Source organism: Bos javanicus, chromosome 16 (genome assembly GCF_032452875.1).
Source record: "Bos javanicus breed banteng chromosome 16, ARS-OSU_banteng_1.0, whole genome shotgun sequence".
In the NCBI taxonomy this organism is placed as follows: domain Eukaryota; kingdom Metazoa; phylum Chordata; class Mammalia; order Artiodactyla; family Bovidae; genus Bos; species Bos javanicus.
Window position 1 is genome coordinate 71,141,469 of NC_083883.1, and position 19,892 is coordinate 71,161,360.

The following is a 19,892-nucleotide window of genomic DNA, read 5'->3' on the forward strand; positions in this document are numbered from 1 at the left end:
TCCCAGTCTATAACTTGTCTTCCTTATCTTGACAGTGTCTTTCATAGAGGAGAAGTTTTTAATTTTGATGATGTCCAGCTTATCAAATATTTCATGGATCACGTCTTTGGTGTTATATCTAAAAAGTCACTGCCATACCCAAGGTTATCTAGATTTTCTCCTATGTTGTATTCTAAGGTTTTCATACCTTTGTGTTTTTCTCTAGGTCTATGATCTGCTTTGAGTTCATTTTTTTCAATGTGTCTGTGTCTAGGGCCCCTTTAAGGCCTGTGTCTCGGGCCCCTTTAAGGCCTGGGCCTCGGGCCCCTTTAAGGTCTGTGTCTCGGGCCCCTAGGCCTTAGCCTGTGTCTCGGGCCCCTTTAAGGCCTGTGTCTCGGGCCCCTTTCTTCACGTGAATGTCCACTGGCTTTGGTGCTTCAGTACCATCTGCTGATGCAACTATCTTTTCTCCATGGTACTGCCTTTACTCCTTTATCAAAGACCACTAGACTCTATTCATGTAGATATATTTCCAAACTCTATTCTGTTCCATTTATCTGTCTATTCTTTCACCAATCCCACACCACTGTCTTGATTTCGATAGATTTACAGAAAGTCTTAAATTCAGGTAGAATTACTTCTCTGAATTTGTTCTTTTCCTTCAATATTATATTTTCTGGAACTTCTGTCCCTTTATAAAAACTTTAGAATCGTTCTCTCAATATCCACAAAATAATCTGCTGTGATTTTGACTGAGACTGTACTAAATGTATAAATTAAGCAGGGAAGAACTGACATCTTGACGATAACGAACCACCCTACATATGAACATGGAATATCTCGCCACTTATTTAGCTCTTCCTTAATTTTTTTCATTAGAGTTTTATAGTTTTCCTCATATACAGTTGTATATATTTTGTTAGATTTATGTCTAAGTATTTCATTTTTTTGGAAGTGCTGATATACGTGATATTGAGTTTTTAAATTCCCCTTGTTCACTGCTGGTATATAAGAAAGTGATGGACTTTTATACATTAACCATGTATCATGCAGCCTTCCTATAATAGTTTATTTTTTGGTGCATTTTTCATATAGACAATCATGTCACCTTCAAATGAAGTTTTCTTTCTTCCTTTCCAGTTTTTGTATCTTTATTTCCTTTTCTTACCTTACTGCAATCGTGAGAACTTTCAGTAGGATGCTGAAAAGGAGGGATGAGAAAGGACATCCTTGCCTTGATCACGATCTTAGAGGGAAACTTCAAGATTCTCAGCATTAAAGATGATGCAAACTATAGGAGCTCTATAAAAGCGCATTATCAAGTTGAGACATTTTCCCTCGATTCCTAATTTGCTGAGAGTTTTTATCATGAATGGGTACTGGATTATGCCATATGTTTTTTAATAGTCAATTGAGAGGATGATGTGATTTTTCTTCTTTAGCTTGTAGATATGCTGGATAACATTAATTGACTTTGAAATATCAAACCAGCCTTGCACACATGGGATAAATACCATTTGGTCACAGGACATAGCTCTTTCTATACATTATTAGATTCAAAATTCCTAATATTTTTGTTAGGCTTTATTTACTATGTTTATGAGAGACACTGGTCTATAACTTTCATTTCTAGTAATATCTTTACTTCTGTTGTTAAGCTAACACTGGCCTCAGTGATTGAGTTAGAAAGTATGACCACTGCTTCGATCTTCTGGAAGAAATTATAGAATTGGTTCAATCTCTTCCCTAAATGTTGGTGGGATTCACCAGTGAATCCATCTAGGCTTGATACTTTCGACTTTAGAAGCTTATTAATTATTGGTTCAATTTTTTTTAATAGATATAGACCTACTCAGATTGAATATTTCTTGTGTGAGTTTCAGCAGACTATGTCTTTCAAGGAACCGGTCCATTTCATCTAGATTATTAACTTTGTGTGCACAGCATTTTTCACAGTATTCCCTTAATACTTTTTTAAGGTTTATGCCTAAAGTGAGGTTCTCTCTTACGTCTCTGATCTTAAAAATTTGTATCTTTTCTCTTTTTTTATTAGTTAACCTAGATAAAAGCTTATTGACTTTTTAACAGAACCAGGTTTGGGTTTTGTTGATTTTCTTTTTTGATTTCCTGTTTTCAATTCTTATGATTTCTGCCTTAATTTTTATTATTTCTTTTCTTCTGCCTGTGCATGCCTGCTAAGTCGCTTCAGTTGTGTCTGACTGTTTGCAATCCCATGGACTGTAGTCCACCAGGCTCTTCTGCCCTGGAATTCTCCAGGCAAGAATACTGGAGTGGGTTGCCATGCATTCCTCCAGGGAATCTTCCTGACCTGGGGATAGAACTCATGTCTCTTACATCTCCTGCACTGGCAAGAGGGTTCTTTACCACTAGTGCTACCTGGGAAGACCCAGTGTTAGTCACTCAGTCATGTCCAACTCTTTGCAATCCCATGGACATAATCCGCCAAGCTGCTCTGTCCACGGAATTCTCCGAGCAAGAATAATGGAGCAGGTAGCCATTCCCTTCTCCAGGGGATCTTCCCAACCCAGGGATCGAACTTGGGTCTCTTGCATTGCATGTGGATTCCTGAATCCATGCCTGGTGGACCACAGTTCACGGGGTTGCAAAGAGTTGGACATGATTGGGCGACTCCCTATTTATTTTGCTCTTCTTTTTCTCATTTCCTAGGATGGAAACTTAGATAATTGACATTAAATCTTTCTTCAATTTTAATATATGCATTCAATGCTGTCAATTTCCTTCTAAGCACCACTTTCACTACATCTCACAAATGTGAATTGTTTATTTCTCCTTTCAGCTTTATCAGTTTTCTGAATGTGCACATCAGTATACTACTACTAATATACCAAACTTATATACGGTGAATGCATGTCTAGGGCCGCTACATGTTCTTAGTGGATTAACCCTTTTATCATTATAAAATTTTCCTGTCTCCGGTTAATTTTCTTTGCTCTGAAGCCAATTTTTACATTTTCTGTTTGTTCTCTTTGTTTTTTCTATTCTCTTTTTCTTGCCTTCCTGTGGGTTACTTGAATGCTTTTCAGAATTACATTGGGTTTATCTAGAGTGTTTTTTAGTGTATCTCTCTCTCTACTCTAGCCATCAGATACAAATAACATCGCTGCCTACTGGTGTCATCATTTTACCATTTCAAATGAAGTGCAGAAACCTCACATTCCTTTATACGCCTTCATTTATAATTATCTTAACTATTTTCTCTTCACACTTTTAGAACTACATCAGGCCCTCATGAAGCAGGCCACCCAGGGCTGGTGCTCTGTGACAAGCTGGAGGGAGGGGGCGGGGCGCAGTGGGAGGACGGGGGGACACGGGTATACCTGTGGCCCATTCATGTTGATGTATGGCAAAAGCCATCACAATACTGTAAAGTAATTATCCTCCAATTAAAATAAATAAATGATTTTTTTTTTTAAAGGAACTACATCAGACAGGATACTTTTTGTTCAACCATAAAATAACTTAGAATACTCCAGAGGGAAAGGAAAACATCCACTCGTATTTCAGTCTTTTGTTCTTTCTTCCTTCTTAATATTTTAGAATTCCTGCTTTTATTATTTCCTTTCTGTTCAGAGAACTTACTTAAGCTATTCTCTCACAGCAGATTATCAAGTGACAAATTCCCTTAGTGTTGCTTCATCCTTTTCTTCAGCCTTCAGAAGGGCCAATTTCCCCTTCATTCTTGAACGCTATTTTTCAGGACATAGAAATGGGGCTGACGGTTCTTCAGCACTCCAGTGCTGTGCCACGTCCGCACGGCCTTGATGGTTTCTGGTGAGAAATCCACTGCCATTTGAACTGTTTCTCCTCAAGAAGTAAAGTGTTGCTTTCCTTGCACCGCATTAAAATGAAAGACTTTCCCATCCCAGTTAAAGAACAGAAACTCACTTACTCCTCTTTGAATTCTGGACCAAGACACAACGACGTAATTACTGTCCCTCTGGGTAAGGACATCTGAGCGTCTTGAACCACGATACTAGATGGCAGTCTCACGTTATACCAGTAGGTGTCACTCTACATATGATGCATTAAAAGTCACCTAAGTCTCAACTGCATCCCTTCAACAAATATTGACCAAGTGTCCATTATGTGCCAGGCATGATTCTGGATGCTGATATTATAAAGGTGAACAAGAAAGACATGATCTTATTTCCATGAAGCTCACAGTCTAGATATTAATGAACAAATCTGCTTTACTTGTTTTCATTATAAAAGTCTGTCAAATTCTATTCCAAAGGAAATTTTATTTTCCTAAGTTATTAGAGAATAACATTTAAAATAGCTCTTAAAGAACATATCATAATTAAACAGAATTAGAGAATCTATGTTCAGTACAGGTGAGATTGGGGCTTCCCTGGTGGCTCAGTGGTAAAAAATCCACCTGCCAATGCAGAAGACACGGGTTCGAGCTCTGGGTCAGGAAGAGCCCCTGGAGGAGGAAATGGTAACCCACTCCAGTATTCTTGCCTGGGAAATCCCATGCACAGAGGAGCCTAGTGGGCTACAGTCCATGGGGCTGCAGAAGAGTTGGACACAACTTAGCAACTAAACAACAGGTGAGATTAATGTATCCAGTGTATTTTCTAGAATTGACACAACACTTCTCTCCCAAACTTTTAAGTTTCTAAAACCCAAATATTAGGTACCCTTCATTACAATGGAGAATTAATCTTAAAAAAAATTCAAAGTTTTTTAAAATCCACCTATTCATGTTTTTACAAGAGACTATTACAAATTTTTAAAGATTATTTGCAAAGTTTATTAATTCCAAAGTACAGATTTCTTTATTTCTACTTAGAAAAGTTAAAACGTCCACTTCTAAACACCAACATACTCCCCCAGTTAAGAGAACAAAGATAATAGTGAATTATCGTTCTCAGCATAGAACTTAGGGATTCCTCCACTGTCAACACCCTTATTTGGATAAACATGTGAGACTCATAGCTATTACCAGGACTTAAAGGTGACCTGCTCATGGTTAAGAGTCGAGCAATGAAAGGTCATATTTGTCAAAATAAACAGATCTAAGACAGGGAGCAGACACGGTACCTCAAAAAAGTATATTTGCCTGCACAGAAATCCAAGAACTTTTAATTAATCCAAGAAATATTTAACTGCTATTTTACTTCTCTGAATTCTCAAACAGAATTTTCTCTAATCTGGGAAGGCTAGAAAAAAATATGGTTAAGGAAATATTTCAGGATCAAAAGTTCTATTGCTTAGAATTCTTTAACTTGAAAATTTAGTCAAATAAATTTCTCTGAGACAAACTGATGCTGATAAGAATTTTAAAAGACCACAACATCTTCATGTAATATCTAACCTAATATTCCTTTTGAAATACCTCAAACTCTTAGTTAGTATTCAAATTACCTGAAATATATTCCACATTATTCAACTTTAGCTTAGAATCACACACATACTTTAGAACACAAGAAGCAGTGAATGAATGCGAAGTTATAAATAAACACTAAGGTGCTTCATAAAGGATTGACTGACATTAAAAAGATTAAATTAATTTATATCTAATATTAAGGCATTTTCTTTCACTTTTAAAGGTATTAAAATAGTGCTGGTTGACCAAAAATATTTAAAACTGGCTTAGTGGGTATGATTTTACAATTACTCAAAAGCTTTCTGACACCCCAGCACTGTTGTCTGGCATATCTGAGATATCTGATGCTATCGCAGTACTTGGATTTCAAATATAAAAATATGAGTGTGTAAAAGGGGATTTAGTGTACAGGGAAAAAAACACAGCTCTTGGTGTTACAATGATCCTGGTTTGAATTCCAGTACTACCTCAAATAGTTCTATGTGACTCTGAGGGCAAGTTATTTAAACTGTTCTAAACATCACTTTTCCACCAAGATGCAAATAACAGGGCTGAAAAAGGATTATGCTGTTTATACTGTAAACATACATAAAACATTGTATTATGTTGTTTATATTACATAAAATGCCTAATACACAGTCTGATACATAGTAGGTACTCAAGAAACAGTATTTATTAGGAGAGCACCATTCTTTTTAACCACTAGACTGACTATACCAGTTAATGCTGAACAACTACTGACTCACTAGTTTTTGTAACTAACACACAGTATCTTTACTGCTATAACAGGTTTATAAAATCAAACTCTTTACTAGACTGAATGCCAACAAATAAGCACCTTCTCCTTTAACATAACATATTTTGCATGACCTTACACGAATTGCTTAGATAAAAGCTTTTTCTTTTCTGCTTTTGTTATTTTAAAGTGCAGATGCATTTGAGTCATTTTCTCCTTTTGTTTCATATCCTTAAGATCCAAAGCTTCAAAGACATAATGTCAGCATGCAGTCGATTTATTACTGAACTCTTGAAGAGACACTGAAGAATTACCTTGTCAATCACCCCAAGGACTCTGAAGGCCTTCAGCTCCTCGGCAGGGCTCCTTAGGTTCCAAGGGGGCCTTGAACTTAGTGATCCTGGAGGCTAATGGAAGATATCAAAGATTACACATCAATCAGGGAGGTACTTGAAGGAAGACTGCCTGCTGAAGCAAATGCCAGGCCAAAGGAACTAAATTTATCATAAATCAGAGAATGGAAAGATGAAACGAGGAAGTTTCTGTTTGTCTGTAATATAAAGTCAAAAATAAAATAAAAAATGAAAGAAATCAAAAAGAAAAAGCAAGAAAAAAGTCCCAAGTAAATAAATCATGATAACACTGGAAACAAGATTTTAAAAAGAAAAATTAATGAGCTGATACAGTTTCCAGAGCAACAATTCAATTCAGAACTGTACAGCTATAATGAAACTTTGTAACAAATGGATAACTGAACCAACAATCAATCACAGCCTTATATTTGCCCCAGAAGGCTCAAGAGTAATTTAGAAGAAAAAGACTAAAAAACAATAGATAAACTTGGGGAGAGAGGGAACATAAGTCATTTTCTCTCATCATAAAACTACAGTTCTTTTTAAATATATACTATGTATGTTAAGAGAGACTGGCAAATTTAAGGTCAACCAGAATTGCTAATAATGGTGAAGAATTAAGAAACTCTATCCCATAACCAACAATTACTAGAACTGAGATTGGTTAAGCCTAGAAAAGAGATGATTTACAGAAGAAAATGTCTTTTAAATATTTGAACACCTGTGATGTGGAAACTTCATCTGTTCACCATAATAAAAAGTGCAAAAAAGATCAATGAATACAGAAGGGATATTTCAGTACCACTTACAATAAAAGAATAATCCTAACTTCCCATCCACTGGTCTTAGTTTTTCACTACCAGTCATATAAAACATTAGGCTAGATAAATTCCAAAGACCTTTCCATTGGCATTCACAATCAGAAAGCAATCCTTTATTAACCTTTATATTAAAATGGTGATGCAATGACAGGACACACAAAGCCTTATTATATCTTCAAAACAGACCCTTCTGTTGTCAACAGTCTGTTAGAATACAGAGGAAACATTTATCGCCCCACTGAGTAGCTACTGATAAATCACCTGGCTAACCAAATGTTATGATTACTGGAGTTACTGAGCTACCATTTTCGATACTTCAAGTCCTCGTGCAGCCCAACATCACTAGACAAGAAGCTCCTTGGGAACAGAAAGTAGGCCTTATTCACCTGTATGTTCACAGCGGCTAGCATGCTGGTTGGAAGCAAAGAGGAGGAGCAGAAAAGAAAGGAAGGAGGAAGAGAGGAGAGTGACAACTGAGGGAGGTCACATAGACTAATTAGGTGTCTTTAATAGCTACAAAAACTATCACTGTGCAATTAGCTTACAAATTTTTTTTTGTTTGTTCTTAGGTTTAGCAAGCAAACACGAACTACAATATGCCTAAAGAGGTGATTTTTTAAAAAAGATAACTCTTTACTTTTTACAGAAACTTGAGAATGTTGGTGATAATGGCAACTCAACAGGGTAATAACAATCTTTCCAGTTCAGTTCAGTTCAGTTCAGTCGCTCAGTCGTGTCCGATTCTTTGCGACCCCATGAATCACAGCACGCCAGGCCTCCCTGTCCATCACCAACTCCCGGAGTTCACTTAGACTCACGTCCATCGAGTCAGTGATGCCATCCAGCCATCTCATCCTCTGTCGTCCCGTTCTCCTCCTGCCCCCAATCCCTCCCAGCATCAGTCTTTTCAAATGAGTCAACTCTTCACATGAAGTAGGTGGCCAAAGTACTGGAGTTTCAGCTTTAGCATCATTCATTTCTACTTCTAGGATATGTTTCCAAAAAATTATATTTTTAATATCTCACTTATATTAAGTGCTGAGCTAGATGACATAAAACACAGATACATCTCTGTCTCCCTAAAGCTTAAAATCCAAGGGGGAATTTTTAAGGCTAGAAAAACACTTAGCAGGGCATTTTAATAGAAATGAAACAGAAATACAGACTCTTCTCTCTTAATCTATGTTATATTATTTCATCCTCATATCTCACCCTGGTCTGAGTGTAGTACTTACAAGAAGTTATCATTATAATCCCATTTTACAGATAAATAAAAGGAAGTTCAGAATGGTTGGGAGTTTACAGTCAGAAAGAGTAGTGAAAGATCCCAGACTAGATCCCAACTCCTTACATGAAATTGCAGTCCTTCTGTTACACAACACATTCTGATGATTAAAAATTCAGCTCTCCCTACTCTATTATCAAGGAAGCATAAGAACCGCTTGTGATTTTTGTAAAAGGAATGGCTAGAAAACGTCATAAGAGGAAAAAGAATAATATGGCCAAACATGTCCAACATCCCTATCTCCTACTTATCCCTCTTATTCACTGATGTCATAGGATCTTTCAGTTTCCAAGGAAAGTTATCAGTTCACTTTATCAATCTCAACAGCAGACAGAAAACCACAAGTTCTCTACTGTGTCTTTCAATAAATGACCATGCCCACCATGTGCATGATAATTTAAAGGGATAAAAATCATCAAAAGACACAGTCCCTAGTTTCAAGACATTTACAATTTACTTGAAGAGATAAGCTAAACACATGAAAAGTTAAATAACAGTAAAACATTTTTTAAAAATAGAGATAAGTCACTAGTCAATGTATGATAAACTGTGGTCTCAGAAAGAAGTGAAATCAAAGGGGATTTTAAATGTTACGTAGAAATTAGGTTAGGAAAGGATATTATACATAGGACTGGGGGAAAAAACTGGCTTGGTAGGGGGGAAAATGTTGAAATTGTAGAACAGAGGAAAATAAAATTACACATTTAAGGTTGGTTGGTCTTACTGCCTTTAACAGGCCTTGAATGCCAAGAAGAAAAGTCTGGACTATGTTCTCCAGAATCTAGAAAACAAGTTTTTGTATGAGAAGCAACTCAACGAAACAGTATTTAGTAAGGTTACTTTTGCAAAGACAGGAATGGTGAAATTGTAATGGGGAAAGACCAAAGGCAAAGTGATCATTCAAGTTCTCTTTCTACTTTAACCATCTATAAAAGTCTAAGATCAGAGAAACGAACAAAGAAAGATCATGAAATAAAATCATCAATAAAAAATCCTGTATTTCTGATATGCAGTGTTTAAATTGGGCAGAATCCCTATAGATCTATTCCTTTTTTTAGATGGCAAAAGGAAACATAAATCCACAGAATTTTAAGAACAGAAGAGGCAGAGATCAAGTCCAACACTCTTTTTTTTTTTTTTTCAGATGAGAAAACTGAAAAGCAGCAAGGTTTAGCAATCTGGCTAAGATGACAAAACTAAATAATAGATAAGGGGGGATTAGATCTTATTTATATAATTACATAACACTGTTTAAGGAAACTTCAGCAGATACTGTTGGGGCAGGGTAAATGAAAATATTTCCAGGCAATATGGCTCATTTCCTTAAGGAAGAAAATAAAAATTTTACTTCTTTGTATCGGCTACAGTATCAGAAGATGCCTAGAGAAACAAAAAGTTCAAAACTAAATACAGGAGGTGTGGAAGCAGGGGGGAAACACAAGATGTGATAATCCACCAACTTTCAGAAGCAAAGATGGCAAGTACGTATCACTCAACTGCTCCAGCCTATGGGAGACCCTGTTAGTCCACACTCTGTCTTGCAATGCAGGGCTCTTGGGGGTCACCATCAGTGGATCAGAGTTACCAGCACCTAGTGAGACCTGTTTACTATCACTGTCTGACACTGTCTACATGGCGGAAGTGAAGCTTGCCTTTGTTTTCATTTGGGTTCTTTTTAAGTTGTTACTTATCCAGCCCAGAGTGTTTTTACTTGATATTATTCCCTTTTCTCAATGAGATCTAGCTCAATTCTTAACTATCTGTTAGTGAGGTACTTTTCAAACTTTTAACATGCATGCGCATCACCTGAGGACTTGGTGAAAGTGGAGATTCAGACCCAGTCAGTTCGTGGTAGAGCCCACGAATCTGCATTTCCCAGAAGCTACCAGGTGATGCTGAGCTGCTGGTCCACCAACTGTATGAGGAACAGGGTTAGCTGCTCGTCCTTAAATACCCTGAGAGTTAAGTCAGCATTATCTGGGCGGGAACAAGCAGTCAAAGGCAGAAGGAAAGTTCTACCAGGAACATATCAAGAATCCACACTCTGAACCATGACAGCTAACTGCACTAGTTTCTGAACTTGGCTTCATCTGTAGATTTTTGGCTTTGCCGAGACTTTCCCTGGCAACCTATTAACCCCCAATACTCAACCTCCTAAACAAGTCTCTCTTAGGTCACATTTCAAGCATGACTCCTAACTGCCGTCCTATTACTGATCTGGAGTGCACCTGCCTGCCATCTTTGCTTTGCCCACGTCTCATTAAGGGTGACACGACACTCATTCTAAAGTATTTGCTGAAGAAGAATTGAGACATACCAGTGATACTAGTAAACAAAATGCACAACAGTGAAATACTTTCAATATTATAGCAACTATACTCAGAATCTATGAAATACTCAGGAAATGCATACATTCTACACACAACTGTCCCTGGAACCAATACACAGGAGACTGATTCCAGGATCCCCATGAATACTAAAATGCACAGATGCTCAAGTCCCTTATATAAAATGGTGTAGTAGTTATATAACCTACGCACATCCACCCATATATATTTTAAATCACCTCTAACTACTTATAACACCTAACGCAATTCAAATGTTATGTCAGTAGTTGCTGGCACGCAGCAAACTCAAGTTTTGTTTTTTAGAACTTTCTAGCATTTTGTCTCCCCAACTATTTTCAGTGTGTAGTTGGTTTAATCCACAAATGTGGGGCCCATGCGTACAGAAGGCCCACTGGGTTTCCATTCATACCTTATAACTGCAAGTAAAAACTGCATTCATACTTTAGAAACTACACAATCTTTTATGTCCTAAATTTAGACCATTTACTTTTTCTAAATTTCATTGATCTTGAGTTTTAAATTCCTAGAGCTAAAAATAGCAAATGAGCTATTCCATGTCTTTTACAGGGAAATCTCCTCTAAAACTAGTAACTCTTAAATCATTCAAAGTCATCTACAGTTCAAAAAAAGGAAAAAGAAATCCATCTCCTTTAGTTAAAACTGCAACTTTAAGTGAAAGTTTTAGTCATTCAGTCGTATCCAGCTCTTTGCAACTCCATGGACTGTAGCCCACCAGGTTCCTCTATCCATGGAATTCTCAGGACAAGAATACTAGAGTGGTTTGCCATTTCCTTCTCCAGGGGATCTTCCTAACTCAGGGATCGAACCCAGGTCTCATAAACTGCAGGTGAATTCTTTATCATCTGAGCCACTGTATCTTTAGTTTATGCAAAGCTCATTTCTTTTTTTTTTTTTTTGAGATTTGGTCTTTAAATTTCCTCGGAGCTTTTTAGTAATGAAGAAAAGAAAGAGTAGGATAGTGCTTTTGTTCCTTTCTGTCCTCTTTTTGAAAAAGATATTATCAACAACAACTGGAAAAATTTGGAACTTTTTTATTTACTGCATGAGAGTCTCAAATAAATTCAATAAAGCAAAAGCTTGAACCATCACAGAAAACTCAGTAAGTAAAGTAAGTCATGACCCAGACTGCCCCAAAGGAAAAACAGTGATCAACAAAAAAATTCAAAACTGAAAAGGAAGATTCTTTTATTTTCTTAATAACCAGGCTAGAAACAAATGTTTGTGTGTTCAAAAAAGAAAAATATCTGCTCTGCAGAGAATTAAAGACTTGCCAAAAATCATTTAAATCAATTCACTTGTTGTACTGGTTGACACTATAGTCCAAATATGGTTAAAGAAGAGAAATAAATTCATCAAGCTAATCAAGAACCTCCAAAAGACATTTTACATTAAATTTCAGACAAGAAATAATCAAGCATGTCTCTAACCTAAACAAAGGCCAGGTTTAATAGAGTAAGGGCTTCCCAGGTGGCACAGTGATAGAACCTGCCTGCCAAAGCAGGAGACGTAGGAGATGTGGGTTCAATCCCTGGGTCCAGAAGATTCCCCTGGGGAAGGAAATTGTAACCCATTTCAGTATTGTTGCCTGGAAAATTCTATGAATGGAGGAACCTGGAGGTCCATGGGGGTCACAAAGAGTTTCAGACACGACTGAGCCACAGGTATGTGTGTGTGTGTGCATGCGCGTGCGCGCGCACACACACACACACACACACACACACACACACATTAATACAGTAAAATACAAAAGTGAAAATAAAAAGTAAATGCTTACTCTAAAAGAAAAACACCTTGCTGTTAATTGCCTAAGAATTGAGGGAAAAAATCCTAACATATCAAATCTAATTCACTAGGTACCCCTTTTTAACCCCTGCCGATACAAGTTTTATTATTCTACATAGATCTTACAATTCTAACGCTTGTTACCTCAATGATGCACATATACTGGCTCCTCAATTATGCTCTGGGGCAGTGGTCCCAAACCTCTTTGGCACCAGGGACTGGCTTCATGGAAGACAATTCTTCCGTCGGCCGGGCTGGAAGGGGGACGGTTTGGGGACGATTCACGCACATTCCATTCACTGTGCACTTTGTTTCTCGTATTATTACATTAACTCCATCTCAGATCATCAGGCCTTAGATCCAGAGGCTGGGAAGCCCTGCTTTAGGTGTGCAAGAGCAGAGACTGTGCGGATGCAACTCCAACGCACACCTAGTTTGATACTGTACACACAGAGTCTTAGATGCTAGTGAATTTATATAATCTAATACAATCAGCTTCCCTATACTAAATCTCTTTTGATTTATTTTCATTTAAAGCTATGCCTGAAAGAAAATTCTGACTGATACACATCATGGTTCCTTTCTCAAAGTCAAAAGTTACACGGCAGGCTTTATATACTTATTTGCTTAATAAGTTATTCCCTTATAAAAGTGATTATGGGGAACTGTAACAGAGAATGTATAAATAGGGAGCTTGAATGAGTAAGGATGAGTAGAAATGCCAGGCTGGATGACTCACAAGCTGGAATCAAGACTGCTGGGAGAAATACCAACAACCTCAGATATGAAGATGATACCACTCTAATGACAGAAAATGAAGAGGAATTAACGAGCCTCTTGATGAAAGTCAAAGAGAAGAGTGAAAAAGCTGGCTTAAAACTCAACATTAAAAAAACTAAGATCACAGCATTCAGCCCCATCACTTCGTGGCAAATAGCTGGGGAATAAAATGGAAACACAGTGACAGATTTTATTTTCTTGGGCTCTAAAATCATTGTGGATGGTGACTGCAGCCACAAACTTAAGAGACGCTTGTTCCTTGGAAGAAAAGCTACAACCAATCTAGAGAGCATATTAAAAAGCAAAGACATCACTTTGCCAATAAAGGTCCATACAGTCAAAGCTATGTTTTTTCCCGTAGTCATGTATGGATGTGAGAATTGGACCATAAAGAAGGCTTAGCACCAGAGAATTCATGCTTTCAAATAGTGGTGCTGGAGAAGACTCTTGAGAGACCCTTAGACTGCAGTCTATCCTAAAAGGAATCAACCCTGAATAGTCATTGGAAGGACTGATGCTGAAGCTCCAACACTTTGCCACCTGATGCGAAGTGATGACGCACTGGAAAAGATTCTGATGCTGGGAAAGATTGAAGAGGACGGCAGAGGATGAGATGGTTGGATGGCATCACCAGTTCAATGGACACGAATCTGAGCAAACTCTAGGACACAGTGGAAGATGGAAGACCTGGTGAGCTACAGTCCATGGGGTCACAAAGAGTCAGACCCAACTCAGCAACTGAACAACAGATCCTGCAGTACTACTGCTAAAAAAAATTCACATGTAAGTAGACCCGCACCGTCCAATCCCATGTTGTTCAAGATCAACTGTATTTATATACAAGATGGATTTAGTTAAACAAAAAAAAACTAAGTTCATAGAGGCCCATCCTATTTAATATGTTTATCAATGTCCCCCCAAAATAGAAGGAGAATATACACACTGGACTGCACGTAGGGCCAGCTGCCAACTCCACAGAAAACAAGAACTGAATTCAAAGCAACCTTCAGATAAACAGTCCACTTAAAAATGTTTAAATGCAACCCTGTCATTTGCAACAACATGCATGGACTTAGAGGATATTAGACTAAGTACACTAAATCAGACAGGAAAGACAAACAGCATATGATTTCACTTATATACAGAATCTAAAAAACAAATGTATAAACATAACAAAATAGAAACAGACACAGATCCAAACTGGTGGTTGCCAGAGGGGAGGTGGGAGAGTTGAGTGAAATAGGTAAGGGAGATTAAGAGGTACAAACTTTCAGTTAAAAGTAAATAAGTCAGCACAAGGAATACTGTTAATAGTACTGTAATAACTTCATATGGTGATAGATGATAACTAGACTTACTATGATGCATGTTTTGCAATATATAAATATATTGAATCACTATGCTGTACACCTAAAACTAATACAATATCGTTGAGTCAATAATACTTCATTAAAAATGCTTTTTAATTTTAAAATTAGAAAGACTAATTCAATAGTAAAGAAATAATATAATTGAAACAAAAATGACAGAAAACAGGAAAAGATTAGCAAACAGGACAGAGTTATAACCATTAACAATCTGAAAATGGCTCAGCAGGTAACTTTACTTAAACACATTTATTATGTGAGAAGAAGTAACAAAAGTGTATATACTTTGTCCTAAAAAGAACGGTCAACTGCCTAACAACAGAAATTCTTACACTAAGAAGTATAGTTCTGATAACTATACGTTTTAAAAGGTCATACAGAAAATGAAAAGGACTCAGAAAAGCAGCAGAAAAATTTCTAGTGGTCTGATGCACCAAGATTACAGTCTGTTTCTAAACTAGAAACTGAAACCTTTTACAATTTTCAAAAAGTATAAAAAGCATTTATAAATGTCCAAAAATATATATAAAGCAAATATATGAGGGGAGATGGAAAATAGGTTAATGTTTATTAAGCTAAGTCACTTCAGTCGTGTCCGACTCTGTGCGACCCCATAGACGGCAGCCCACCAGGCTCCCCCGTCCCTGGAATTCTCCAAGCAACAACACTGGAGTGGGTTGCCATTTCCTTCTAGTCTTAAAAGCTTGGCTTATTAGCCAGTCTTTTTACAAGGTAGGCGCTTGATTGTTTACATGGGAGTATGTGCATGCATCCACATACGTGAGCGATTTTTTTTTAACCTATTTAATCCTAACAACCACCTAGCAGGGAATTACTATTATCCTCACTATTCACATGTAGAAACTGAAGCGAAGAGGTGGAGTTAAGTATCTTGTCCAATCTTCCACAGCTTCAAGGGACAGATCTGAGACGTAGACAAGCCTGCCTTAGATTAATTAAGAAACATTTTTGCCCTAGAAGATGTAACTCTTAAATTGCATCATAAAAATAAAACTTTGGTTTAATTAAAAAAGAAAATATCTTCCAGAAATATGCCACATCCAGATAGACGTAACATAAAAAAAATAATGATAAACCACAATGTTTCTAACATTTTAAGCATTCACCTGCTTTCTTAATGAGACTAGGGGTAGCCCCAAACACCCTAAATATCCCTGTTAGAATTATGCCTTTCTAATTCCAGGTGATCGTTAGCTGCCACCTGTAGGACTTACGCTTAAATTAGTTTTAGCATGAATCAATAAAACTGTATGTGAATGCTATAAGAATCATAATTTAAAATTTCAAATGAAATAAAGTATAAATTACTGTCATTCTACACATGGCAATATTATAGGTATTAGGGATGGAATTCCTGCCTGGAGAATCCCCATAGACAGAGGAGCCTAGCGGGCTACAGCCCATGGGGTCGCAGAGAGTCAGACACAAATGACAACTGTTCAGCACAGCACAGAACAAAGAGCAAAGGGCCAAGAAAAAGAAGGAGAAGGTGAGTCTCATTTTATTTCATCTTTGATGATTTGCTTTAATGCTTTTCTTCCCATCAATCAGATCAGATCAGATCAGTCACTCAGTCGGGTCTGACTCTTTACGACCCCATGAATCGCAGCACGCCAGGCCTCCCTGTCCATCACCAACTCCCAGAGTTCACTCAGACTCACGTCCATCGAGTCAGTGATGCCATCCAACCATCTCATCCTCTGTCGTCCCCTTCTCCTCCTGCCCCCAATCCCTCCCAGCATCAGGATCTTTTCCAATGAGTCAACTCTTTGCGTGAGGTGGCCAAAGTACTAGAGTTTCAGCTTTAGCATCATTCCTTCCAAAGAAATCCCAGGGCTGATCTCCTTCAGAATGGACTGGTTGAATCTCCTTGCAGTCCAAAGGACTCTCAAGAGTCTTCTCCAACACCACAGTTCAAAAGCATCGATTCTTCGGCGCTCAGCCTTCTTCACAGTCCAACTCTCACATCCACAGCTGACCACAGGAAAAACCATAGCCTTGACTAGACGAACCTTTGTTGGCAAAGTAATGTCTCTGTTTTTGAATATGCTATCTAGGTTGGTCATAACTTTCCTTCCAAGGAGTAAGCGTCTTTTAATTTCATGGCTGCAGTCACCATCTACAGTGATTTTGGAGCCCAGAAAAATAAAGTCTGACACTGTTTCCCCATCTATTTCCCATGAAGTGGTGGGACCGGATGCCATGATCTTCGTTTTCTGAATGTTGAGCTTTAAGCCAACTTTTTCACTCTTCACTTTCACTTTCATCAAGAGGCTTTTGAGTTCCTCTTCACTTTCTCCCATAAGGGTAGTGTCATCTGCATATCTGAGGTTATTGAATTTCTCCCGGCAATCTTGATTCCAGCTTGTGTTTCTTCCAGTCCAGCGTTTTTCATGATGTACTCTGCATATAGGTTAAATAACCAGGGTGACAATATACAGCCTTGACGTACTCCTTTCCCAATTTGGAACCAGTCTGTTGTTCCGTGTCCAGTTCTAACTGTTGTTTCCTGACCTGCATACAAATTTCTCAAGAGGCAGATCAGGTGGTCTGGTATTTCCATCTCTTACAGAATTTTCTACAGTTTCTTGTGATCCACACAGTCAAAGGCTTGGCATAGTCAATAAAGAAGAAATGGATGTTTTTCTGGAACTCTCTTGCTTTTTCCATGATCCAGTGGATGTTGGCAATTTGATCGCTGGTTCCTCTGCCTTTTCTAAAACCAGCTTGAACATCAGGAAGTTCACGGTTCACATACTGCTGAAGCCTGGCTTGGAGAATTTTGAGCATTACTTTACTAGCGTGTGAGATGAGTGCAATTGTGCAGTAGTTTGAGCATTCTTTGGCATTGCCTTTCTTTGGGATTGGAATGAAAACTGACCTTTTCCAGTCCTGTGGCCACTGCTGAGTTTTCCAAATTTGCTGGCATATTGAGTGCAGCACTTTCACAGCATCATCCTTCAGGATCTGGAATAGCTCAACTGGAATTCCATCACCTCCACTAGCTTTGTTCGTAGTGATGCTTTCTAAGGCCCACTTGACTTCACATTCCAGGATGTCTGGCTCTAGGTCAGTGATCACACCATCGTGATTATCTGGGTCGTGAAGATCTTTTTTGTACACCTCTTCTATGTATTCTTGCCACCTCCTCTTAATATCTTCTGCTTCTGTTAGGTCCATACCATTTCTGTCCTTTATCGAGCCCATCTTGCATGAAATGTTCCTTTGGTATCTCTGATTTTCTTGAAGAGATCTCTAGCCTTTCCCATTCTGTTGTTTTCCTCTATTTGCATTGATCGCTGAGGAAGGCTTTCTTATCTCTTCTTGCTATTCTTTGGAACTCTGCATTCAGATGTTTGTATCTTTCCTTTTCTCCTTTGCTTTTTGCTTCTCTTCTTTTCACAGCTATTTGTAAGGCCTCCCCAGACAGCCATTTTGCTTTTTTGCATTTCTTTTCCATGGAGATGGTCTTGATCCCTGTCTCCTGTACAATGTCATGAACCTCAGTCCATAGTTCATCAGGCACTCTATCAGATCTAGGCCCTTAAATCTATTTCTCACTTCCACTGTATAATCATAAGGGACTTGATTTAGGTCATACCTGAATGGTCTAGTGGTTTTCCCTACTTTCTTCAATTTAAGTCTGAATTTGGCAATAAGGAGTTCATGGTCTGAAAATCATTGATGGAAAAGGAAATGGTAATCCACTCCAGTATTCTTATCTGGGAAATCCTATGGACGGCGGAGACTAGCAGGCTCCATGGGGTCACAAAAGATTCAGACATGACTTAGTGAGTAAACAACAATAGCAAAATAAAATCATGAACAATCAAAATGACAAAATTGACAAAGAGGAATAGTTGTTATATATACCTTGTTTAGACTCATTTCCTTCTTTGGATCCCACGTCTATGCTAATTACCTTCTAACATTGTGCAGGCCAAAATGAGCAATCAGAGCTCCTTTAAGCACTTTTAAGAACTTTTTGTTTAACAGAGTAAAACACTCACAGAGTAAGCTGCTTAAAAGGGACTGATTCAATATTGTCAGTACCAGTGTGAGTGAAGAGAAACTGAACTCCTGGCCAAGAGATGTTAACTTAGAAGGCAGGAAGTTGTTGTCTAAGTACAAATAATTTTGCACTGCATGAGAGAGATATATACGATTTGATTTACATTCCATTTTATAGATTGCCGGGAGAAATATCAATAACCTCAGATATGCAGATGACACCACCCTTATGGCAGAAAGTGAAGAAGAACTAAAGAGCCTCTTGATGAAAGGGAAACAGGAGAGTGAAAAGGTTGGCTTAAACCTCAACATTCAGAAAACTAAAATCATGGCATCCAGTCCCATCACTTCATGGCAAATAGATGGGAAACTGTGGAAACAGTGACAGACTTTATTCTGGAGGGCTCCAAAATCACTGCAGATGGTGGCTGCAGCCATGAAATTAAAAGACGCTTTTAATTTATGAAAGTTATGACTAACCTAGACAGCATATTAAAAAGCAGAGACATTACTTTGCCAACAAAGGTCCATCTAGTCAAGGCTATGGTTCTTCCAGTCATGTATGGATGTGAGAGTTGAACTATAAAGAAAGCTGAGCCCCGAAGAATTGATGCTTTTGAACTGTGGTGTTGGAGAAGACTCTTGAGAGACCCTTGGACTACAAGAAGATCCAACCAGTCCACCCTAAAGGAGATAAGTTCTGAGTGTTCATTGGAAGGACTGATATTGAAGCTGAAACTCCAATACTTTGGCCACCTGATGTGAAGAGCTGACTCATTTGAAAAGACTCTGATGCTGGGAGGGATTGGGGGCAGGAGGAGAAGGGGACGACAGAGGATGAGATGGCTGGACGGCATCACTGACTCAATGGACATGAGTTTGAGTGAACTCCGGGAGTTGGTGATGGACAGGGAGGCCTGGCATGCTGCAGTCCATGGGGTTGCAAAGAGTTGGACACAACTGAGTGACTGAACTGAACTGAACATTTTACAGACACCTCTTCAAAAGGAAGAA

At 38.1% G+C, this 19,892-nt stretch overlaps 1 protein-coding gene across 7 annotated transcripts in view; it reads right to left on the bottom strand.

Moving 5' to 3' along the window:
- The window catches only part of RPS6KC1 (ribosomal protein S6 kinase C1), a 203,271-nt gene that overhangs the window by 67,656 nt on the left and 115,723 nt on the right, over positions 1–19,892 (bottom strand). For 5 of the 7 annotated variants that reach the window (XM_061383527.1, XM_061383526.1, XM_061383530.1 and 2 more), the window contains one exon: positions 6,404–6,496. The exons of the other annotated variants lie outside the window; for them this stretch is intronic. In XM_061383527.1, coding sequence (XP_061239511.1) covers positions 6,404–6,496 — 93 coding nt within the window. The remainder of the gene's footprint in view (positions 1–6,403; positions 6,497–19,892) is intronic. 7 annotated transcript variants of the gene reach the window in all.